The sequence below is a fragment of the Topomyia yanbarensis genome, chromosome 2 (assembly GCF_030247195.1).
Source record: "Topomyia yanbarensis strain Yona2022 chromosome 2, ASM3024719v1, whole genome shotgun sequence".
In the NCBI taxonomy this organism is placed as follows: Eukaryota; Metazoa; Arthropoda; class Insecta; order Diptera; family Culicidae; genus Topomyia; species Topomyia yanbarensis.
The window spans coordinates 148,868,183-148,878,919 of NC_080671.1; the positions used below are offsets into that span (position 1 = coordinate 148,868,183).

The following is a 10,737-nucleotide window of genomic DNA, read 5'->3' on the forward strand; positions in this document are numbered from 1 at the left end:
GATGGATGTTGAAGCACAGGATATTTCGGAAATTCTTTCCCGCTGTAGCTTTGACGTTGTTTTTCAGTAATTCGGTTTATAATTTGATTCAATGGCAATCTACCTGACCGCACAAGATTATTAATCTGATAAAGGTGACTTTCAAAAGGATAGGATGATAACGTATTCAATGTGCCAAATCTACACACTTCATCCACAACATGTACCAAGTTATGCTGATTGCTTGAAATAGATTTAAAACATTTCGCAAAATATTTAACAAATTTTTCGAAGAGAATTTGTGCTACAGAAAGGTACTTTTTATAACAATTGCATGAACAAATTGTAACAGCAGAAAACAAATTTGCGAAATTTTCATAGTGCTCCTTACTAATAAATTGTGATAAGACTGCAATACCAATGTAATTCAAAAAAGTTGAGCATTCTGAGCCTTTCCAATGACTCAAATAATGCAATACACGAACCTGACGATGAATCTCCAGTGGTAACTTGATTGTGCTCAGAATCTTATCGAAAGATGTCACAGTTTCTAATGACCACTTCTTATGGTACATATTACCGTCTTTGAATAACGTAAGCAACTTTTTTGTTATACCAAGATGAAGTAAATGCAATGAATCGCTTACGATAACATCTTCCACTATATCAATAGGCAATCGCAAGAGGGGTGAATCCACATAAACGACCTTTAATTTCCCATTCTCGCGAGTTTTATAAGTATGATAGTGTCCATCGCACATTTTATTACGAAATCCAAAATCTGTACGTTTTTGTGCGATTATTTCCGGATAAGTATTTGTGCGTAATTCCTTTTGGCGTTCTCCAACAATAGTACATTTTAAACATCCGTGAAAAGAATTGAAATTTACGGTTCCTAAAATGTAGTTTATAAAAAATAGGCATAAATAAATCGAAACAAACATTAATTGTAATTTCTACCTTTTATGAATGCCCTCGCTGGAGAATCGCAAATGAACGCTCTGATTTTAACATGTAATACATGATCATTGATAACGATACCTGCATTCAAAATAGGTAATGCTTCATCAACAAACGGCTTCAAATATTCTTCTACGCGTTTTGGTTTAGTTTTGCCATGGAAAATTCCAATAATCATTGGTTTGATACTTGGATCATCGTGTACGTTAAATAAAATAGGCCACACTTGATCTGTGCCATTGTTAAATAGTGGCAAACCATCAATATTGATGTTAATCGAAATTAACCGAGTAGTTGTTAAGCTAGAGAAAGTTTCGCGAAGACATTTTTCTGTAATATCAGTGTTTTCGTTATTTGAATGTTTTTTTGAACACTCCTCAATACCCACCAAGACCTTGGTGCCAATATTGTCCACCTTGCATTTCAATAATTTTGGCAGATTCTCGAGGGGTTTCAAGTAAACGTCGTGGGTCAACAGGTAGTAAGTGATCATATTGCGACAAACGCGATAAAAGAGGTTTTAACGCAGAATGGGTTATTTTATATTCCAAACTCCAATGACATAAGAACGAAGTAAGGTCGGATTCCACTTCATGATGTTCATCATCTTCACTTGACCCATAGTCAGGACTATAATAATCATCTTCTGAGCCGGATTTAGAACAATCTTCATTAGATTTTAATTCCTCCGCATCGGTTTTTAACCGAGGTAATGTATCAGAAGCATGTTCTGATGAACTTGTTGAAGGTAGATCAATAGTACTCGTTGAAGAAACGGGTTCCAAATTGTTGAACAAACTGTCTTCAGTGTTCGAAGAATTCAACAGATTACTGCAAGTTGATACATTCATTTCAATATACCACTTCACATTCCGGTTGTATGAACCGCTTTTTACAATATTGACCCATTTTGATGATCGATCCATTTTAATATATTTTTTGATTAGAAACACTCCTTAATTTTCAAAACAAACTACTATAGCATTAACATGGCTTTTTCCAAGTTTTTTGAGTGCCCCAATCAAAAATAATTCGAAGCATTGAGCATGTTTATTTGCGGCTATTGTGCATTTAGAATGCTGATTACTGACAAGAAGTATTTAAATGGTTTTTCATATGCTAATTTACAGCTATTATGCATTTCATATGCTAATATACTGCAAGAAGCATCCGAAATGCAAATTAAAAGTTGCTTTACTGCAAACACTAATGCTTGGTGGTTACCTGGGTATTTCAATAAGGTGATTTTGTTTTAATTAAAAGTTGGATTTAGAGGACAGTTCTAAATACATATGTGCACAACAAATAAAGAATAAAACTTGAGCTTATTTTTTCTCACCTGTTTTAGCCAAATCGATAGTGTCATTATCTCATATGCTTGGTTCGAAACCAAGGGGTACGAAATAGGGTCACAATAGGCTCTACTGCCATAATAGGCACATCACCCTATATACTAATTTTTGTTTTAGAACTAAAATTCGAACAAGAAGCATATTTTTAATTTAAAAACTACATGGGTAATTCAAGTTTTTCAGACAAAAAACCTAAATGCTCAAGGTAAATGATAGGATCCGAAAAGATGGCGTCTCGATAATAATAAATCCATTTTCTCATTGGATTTTATGCAATATGAAACGATAAACATGTGTAGAGGCCGCATTTTAGGCACAAAAGTCTGCATCTGTTATATGATGAGTTCGGTGAGATTTGATATTTCTAGTTGAGCTGTTGCGAAACGCGCTTTTTTTTAAGTTTCAGTAAAGCTGTTTTGCCATTCTCACGTAGAAAGGTTACTCTGAAAATCGACTTCCCAATAGAGAGCTAGAGTATCATATACCACTCGTCTCAGCCCTCGAGTTCACCAAATGTCTGTTTGTAAAGGACGATTTGAACAGTATTAGGCTGAAATTCAGAGTATAATATTGCTATTTGCATTTCATTTGGATCGGAGTACCAGAGATCAGTCACACATTTTTTATATATTTTTGATTTTGTATTTGATTATATTGTTTAGTTTGCATTACATTTCTATTTCAACATATTGAGTGTTCAGCAATAAGTTGTTGACTGTTCATTGCAACTGCTTACATGGTGCCGTTAATTACTAATAAAATATAATATCCTTTCGTAGTGATTTATGCAGTAGGAATTTTTAAGCCTACTGATCATGCGAATAAAGGAGCTAAACAAATCTTAAAAACTAACTAACTACTTATAAAGTATAAATTATAAAGGGAGCTACTTTGCAATTGACGATTACAACGATTTTTGTCTGAAATTACTTATAATATTGTTCGTCATATTTTTTTTAACCGTTATGTGTCCGACGCGGTACTTGGGTACCTTTTTAGGTTTCAATGAAATTCCCATGATTTATCCATAGCTGGAAATCGAAACTTTGTGGCATCTTAGAACTTCACGAAGTCAAGCTTTTGGGTTAATAATATTGTTGATTTAGTAAGGGAGGGCGTGAGAAGGGGCTGCTGAATTTTTTACTACGTAACAGGCCGACTTGGATACCCGGGTACTCACAAAACTGAAATGCCAATAACTAAAGTGATTTCCAACCGATTTTGATACTTTTGAGTGTTTTGGATTCGGGAACTCATCCACTTTTAGACTTGGTAAAAATGAATCGGATTACTTCATTCGGTTCACGGATTTCCGGAAGCATGTTCCAGTGTTGGGTTACTATTTGTAAATTTCAATGGAGTACTAGCAATATGGGTATCAAAATTCTTGAAATTGCATCAGTAGGTTGTATCTCGTTGTTTCGAAACCATTTGGTGATTTGACCCCGGAACGGACACTTCGGAGCAGGTTCCCATTGGGCCGCGAGTGGCCATTCCATTCCAATTCCTTTTTTCAAATTGCCATAGGGTCTCGTAACAATAAATAAAAGACTTCCGAGACAATTTGAAGAGTTTTGATGCTCATATTGCTAGGACATTATTAAAATTTACAAATCATGCCCTAGTACTGGAACAATACTCCGGAAAATTTGGATTACCAAGAACCAGATCCATTCATACGGTTCAATTTTATAGAATTAAAAAGTCCTGAATCCAAAACATCTAAAAGTGTCCAAATCGGTTAAAGGTTGGTCTGTTAAAGGTGTTTTTTTGTTGGACACATAACTGTTAAGCATTTAGTTTATTCATTTTTTTTTGTAAAAAAATATCTGAATTGAGATACCCCATGTTCAAATGATTGAATATAACAATTAAAATCTTGCTTCATATTTTTAGTTTATACTGTTCATTTCGTTAGACGTGAAGCCAAAATGAAACTTCTTAATACAGTGAAAACCCGTTTTTATCAGCCCCTTGGTGAATTTTAGGCTGATAAAACGGGACATATAATCTTGCTTCATTTTAAAAAACCGAAGCTCTTAAAATATTCTTTTTGGCCCTTAGATATACTGCCGTTATAAGCTTAATTGTCCCATGTTCTATGGGATTCCTTATATGCATGGGACAATTATGCCGAGAACGGCAGTATAGCCTCATAACATTTCCTGATTATTTGGCTTAAATTTCCCTTAAGGGCAAAATAAAAAAAAAATTGTATATTTTGGATCTCTAAGATATGAAAAATATGCTCAAGTAAGAATTTACTCGAATTCAATTTGGCTCGTCTGCTAGAGCCCATCAAACTACCAACTATCAGTTTTCATATGAAGCTGATAAAATCGGGTCAAAAAGCTGATAAAATCGGGGGCTGATAAAATAGGATGCTGATAAAATCGGGTCTTCACTGTACATATTAAAGGAATTAGCACACTGTTATTGAATCTTCTACAAGGTATTTTTTTATTTAAATATATCATAGACGAACGCCTCTTTGAAGGGTGAATAGTTACAACAAAGCCAGTCTGTTATGATTGCTTGAAGCTAAATATGATTTGAACATTCACCAGACTAAACTGGAAAACACCTATTATTCTGAAGATTTTACCATTTATGCATGTGTGTTTCACGAGCTCAAGTGCAAATACACATGAGATTTTTAGACACAAAAAATAAACCGCACGGTCTGTACAATATAAAAAAGTAGCAGCAAAAGTTTTTTATATCGACACTCTAATGGTGTCCTATACAACGCTGTTTTTTTAAAGAGATAGATGTAGAGAACTGAACTGTCGGGTTGTATGTAAATAAAAAAAGCTGTTCGCCTGTGTGCCGTTCGACATTGAAGAGCTGTGCAGTTCGTCCGGTCGGAGAATGAAAAAATCGTCTCTCGATGGCGAATTTTTATTTTCTGGGAGAGCTACGCGGTTTTCCCTCCTCCCATATCACCCCCAGAGGTTTTGGATTGACCTCCAGTGAGACCGAGCTTTTCGTCGGAACGACTTTCTAATGTCTGGGCTGTTTGGTGTGGCTCTGAACACCACCCAAAATGGCTTTCAGCAGACTAGGTTGGTAACACGTCTAGATTTAAGTTGAAACTTACCATGCAAATTGATGGTGCAAGTCGTATTATTACCCCGATCCAGAACCACAACACTGGTAGCTGCCATGATCGATTTGTTGTACTGGAACTTTTCCTTTTTCTTCCGAGGTTTAGCCTGATCACACATATACGCCCGGTTTTTGACTGTACGATCGCGCCGCGGAAAAAATATCCGATAATCTCGGTTGGATTACAGTTCTTCAACAACCTGCCTCTAGCCTCTCGTCGGAATCCTCGACAACTGCACGAGCACGACGTTGCACCAAAAACACAAACACCTCACACTTCTTGCCTACTTATCCACTTTTGGAGTGCTTTCCGTTCGACAATATTCCTTTCAATACCACTTTGATGATCCTCAGAGTACCCAATGATTGATCCACAAGTGAGCTGGCGGAGAGCAAGCAAGTGTCCGCACTACTGCACTGAAGCACAACACCGCACAGAATGATGGAATGGAGCGGAATCGAATCCGAACGGCCCCTACACAATCATGCTGTATGCAGAATAACACAACCTTACTGTTTCACCAATGACAGTGAACTAAAAGAGAGCCGGACAAAAAATACACGCTCTAGCTGTGAAAAACACTTGGTACGGTTTTAGAGATGTTCACAACACATTATTTTCGAATCTTGAAAAGTTGAACGAGCTTAGTTATGACATTATGTTGAAATTTTTAGACTACTGCTGTTATGAGATAATAAAATTCTGAGGTGTATTTTCATATCAAACAAATAATCATAAAACCAAATTGGATGGCCAGGTAGCCATATTTCCATTTACCTTCAACGTCAAAGCGATATCATCTCTTGTTTGACAAATTAGGAATGTTTCAGAATTCTACATATAATTTAAAAATAATGCGTCTGTCTTAAAATAATTCGTATCAATTGAACGACCATGGATAAAAGTTGTAGTGATTGTGGAGGCCAACATGATTTGGACCCTTACATTTTTTGCTTTAGGCTAGATCTTAAGTCTCAACTACCTAAGAACATCTTACATAATGTGACAAAATTAGAAATATGTCTAAAATTGCAAAAGAATTTTGGCATGGATGCAAAATTAAGTATTTTAAGGGGCTTTTAATCGTTTTTCATTATACAATCAACAATAATATAGTGATGAAGACTGTGTTAAATAAGACAATGTTATTACAAACATAGTTGAACACAACCATTTGTATTACCTCCGCTTAAAACTAACTGAAAATAGCAGTGTTGCTATGTATTGCAACATCTCCATCACGTGTCCTCCGACGTCGATATGCATCCGCTGAATCGCTTTGCAGTTGCGTCTTGTGGTGGGCTATTTGCAACTTGACCCCGTTTATCCAGTTCTCGATCGCGTCTATTGTCTCCGTCACCGACACCTCCACTTCTTCAAGTGTCTCATCCATCACCGTCAGTGATCCGTCGTTGTCCATGAAACTCACGATTTACACTTTCCTGGGCGACCGCAGTGCTAGGACTCCGTCGTACATCCGGTTCCAAAGAGTTGGACCGAGAATGGAGCCCTGAGAAGCACCCGCTGTGACTAGCATTGAATTCTGCTCTTCGCTCGTCTCGTACAGCAGCACTCTGCTCTGGAAGTAGCTCTTCAAGATCTGGCATAGATAGTCGTGAACCCTCATTCTGTGCAGCGCTGCAGCGATGGGTTCCCAGCTAGCGCTGTTTAATGAATTTTTCACATCTATCGTAACCACCGCGCAGTATCGATCTCCTTTACGCCTCTGTTTAGATACCTTCTCGGCACTCTTGAACACTTTTCAAATTGCATCCACTGTCGATGCTCCTTTGCGGAATCCGAACTGCATCTTGGACAGTCCGCGCTCGCCTTGACGAAATTTACGTCAACCTGTTAGAACGATCCTTTCCATTAGTTTTCCGAGCGCATCCAGCAGGTATATGGGCCTGTACAAGGCCGGATGGCCAGTGGCTTCGGCAGCACTACCAGCTTCTAGACCTTCCACAAGCTGCCTTCATTTAGACACTCTGCAGCACTATCCTGAACATGTCAGTATATGCTAGAATCGAAGCTTTCAGCATCAAATTTGGTATTCCATCAGGACCGGGGGCTTTCTTTGATTTCAGGAGCTTCGATGCTTCTGCGAGCTCGTCATTAGGCACTTGTCGATCGTCCGTGTTTGCTCCTTCTTCTCGCCTTACGATGTTGGAGGCCAGACAGTTCGATCGTGCTTCGGGAAAAGCCCTTTATTTACACCATCACGACTCGATACGCGTCACCCCAGGGATTGGCGTCTACTTCTCGGAACAGCTCCTTGTGGCAATCTGCCTTGCGAAGTCTGATCTCCCGTTTTAGAGCGGTCCTAGCTTCCCGAATCGCAAACTTGGGCTCTTCTCTATCTGGTTCCGATATCGCTCTCTGAGCCCGCCTTCTGGCTCTGTGACAAGCAGTGCGTAGCGTGCTAAGCGTCTCGTTCCACCAGTAAGCTGGACGCCGTTTGTTGCGTGGTTCCAGCTTTCGCAGCATTGTGGCGTCTCAAGCCGCCACAATCCTTCTTATTAGGTCAACTGCATCCACGTTCTCACTCCCACCGTTCGGCCTAAGTGCATCAACGAAGAAATCTTTATTGAAGGCTTTCGTCTTCCACTTTCGTTCACCGGACTTCCTTCTCCATACTGAAGCAGGGTTCCGTTGACCAATACGGTAGCGAATCGCCTGGTGGGCACTATGCGTATACGTTTCGCATACTCTCCAATCCATGTCCGACATCAATGAATCATCGCCTTCCCGTCTCTCCGAAATGTGCTAATAGAACCTTCATTGCACAATCGTACGTCTAACTTTGCTAGTGCTTCCTGCAGGATATACTCTCTTGTATTGGTTACTCTACTGCCCCATTCCACAGACCAGGCGTTGAAGTCACCACCAATGATTACCGACCCCCTTTCCCTAGTATACTTAAGTAGACTTTTACCCAATCCCCCGTCCCCCCACCAAAAGTCTATGTAGACTTTTCATTTTTTTTTATTTGCGGAAAATGTGAAATTAGCAAGAAGCACATTATAATGTTCAAACAAAAATTACGTGAGGCATTCAGATTTATTTCAAGCTTTCCAAATGTTAAGGACAAAAACAAACATAGCACAATAATGCTTTTCACATTGGTTTTTTGTCTGCTATGAATTTAAAATTTAAAATCACAGTATTATAAAATAATTATAAAATTCAATATACAAGACTCGCATTTCGAATTTTAAAAATTACTTACAGCTTTGAGAAAGGTTTCCATTTCAATTTCATCACACTATCAGTTGAACTTGTACGAACACCGTGTTGTATGTTATATAATACAAGTGTAAATTTAAAAGTGCTTTTGTTTAGCAGAATACTTCTTTTCAAAGTAAGTCACTCGAGAGTATTTCAGGAGATATGTTGCTATGACTAATTCAGATTTGGCCGAAATGCCAATTACACCAACAGTGCAGAATTGCAAAGCTAGCAAGCACTTTTTGAGCATCAGTGGAGCATTAAAAATTGATAAACTTTAGAGAAACAATTTGAAATTATGCTGTGGATATTTAGTATTATCTAGACATAAACATCAAACCAAACATGCACATAAATTTCTCTTTTCGAGAACGTTTAAGGATTTTGAAATCAGTGTAAATGATTGCAAAAGATTTCAAACTGAGTAATTCGAGTAAGCACTTTATTGTAGAAGTTTATGTTTGCTAACTAAGTCTCATGATTCACGACTTTAGAACTGTCATTTTGTGTTAATCCTAGAATTGTTTCATGAAACCAAAACTATATCTAAATATACGTAAGAAACAACAACAACGTGTCGGGTTGTTTTTTGATGAAAAAGTTATGTGGGTTCTGAGTTGAGTGATCACCTAAACAGTAGTTTCTCCAGTAGTGTTTTTTTACAATGAATAATGCAATTTACGCACTAACCCAGTACACGTGCATTAGTAAATGCCAAGCTACCACACGGGGTGTACTGGAGTGTCGGGCTCTCATGGTGGACACCATGACTAGGTAATAACGACTTAACTCCATTGGGCACCGTTATTGTTCCCCCCAGGGACTACCTCTCGGTATTACTTCTGGGGGGATAGCTGATCTTCATGTACTCACTCACTCACGCTCACGTGTTCATACATCCTGTATGAGGCTTACTTGGGTGCTCGATCGTCACACCCTGATCCACTCTCTAACACTCCACATGAGGCTTACTTTTGTGCTCACCTCTATCACGCCATGTGAGGCTTACTTGTGTGCTCACCTTTTTCGCACCTTGTGAGGCTTACTTTTGTGCTCACCTCTAACATACCATATGAGACTGACTTGGATGCTCACCCTATCACCTGATTCACTCTCGATCATACCACTCTATTACACCCCTGTCGCTCCCCCTGGCATCCCATGTGGGACATTTTTCTTAGGACCCACTTCTGATATACCATGTGAGGCTTACTTTTGTGCTCACCACTAACATACCGTGTGAGGCTGACTTGGATGTTCACCCTTCACTCTTCTGCCACACCACGAGGTATCAATAGCGAAGTCCCAACATACTACGCTACGACCCTCCCATCTTGGCATGAGGCAGCCCACATATACGCTCCCCAATAGTGTGCTAGCTTCGAAGTGTCTGCATAAATAAATCTAGCTGCATATACTAATATGTTAACACAACTCTCTTTAAATCCCATTTATGATTTTTATGATTAGTCATACGAGAATAACAAAAATCGATGTCTACGTAGACTTTTGCAAATACCCCCTCCCCCCTCACAGACGAACGTAGACCTTTGCTAGACCCCCCCCCCCCCCGTCCCACCAATATGAGCGTTCTACAACTTCTTGAATGGGGAATCTGCTCATAACTTGTATCACAGCCGTTTCTGATCTATCCGCCACCCAGTTACCTTTGTCAGGGGGGACTTGGTAAGGCTCTGCGATCAATGCGACATCGCACATAGTTTCTGTCGTAGACTGCCACAACAGTTGCTGTGCAGTGTCATTTCCTGATTTGATTCAGGTTACACTGCTGCTTCAGTGCTCCTCTCAGCTCGTCTTCCGTCGTGGTTTCATCAATTCAAAATTCATGAAAATTTACACCTTAATCATAATAAATTATATTGTTCCTTCTTGTATATCGAAATGTATCCCTAGTTTTAAGATAGCTATAAAAGTTCCTTAGTTTCATTATAAAAAAATTCAATGTGTAATGTCCTAGTTTTAAGAAATGAAAATGTAAAACAAAGAAATTGACACCTTCAACTAAAGCCTAATTAAATAAATGAAATGAACAAAAATACTCTAATCCGATGTTTTCGTGGTTGAATTTCGCGAAACTTGGCAGGGGCG

At 38.7% G+C, this 10,737-nt stretch overlaps 1 protein-coding gene across 1 annotated transcript in view; it reads right to left on the reverse strand.

Moving 5' to 3' along the window:
* The window catches only part of LOC131681697 (uncharacterized), a 145,233-nt gene extending 139,317 nt beyond the window's left edge, over positions 1-5,916 (reverse strand). Inside the window, exon 1 of the mRNA XM_058962667.1 lies at positions 5,392-5,916. Within this exon, the coding sequence (XP_058818650.1) occupies positions 5,392-5,518 (127 nt within the window). The 5' untranslated portion in view covers positions 5,519-5,916. The remainder of the gene's footprint in view (positions 1-5,391) is intronic.
* Positions 5,917-10,737: the final 4,821 nt, after the last annotated feature.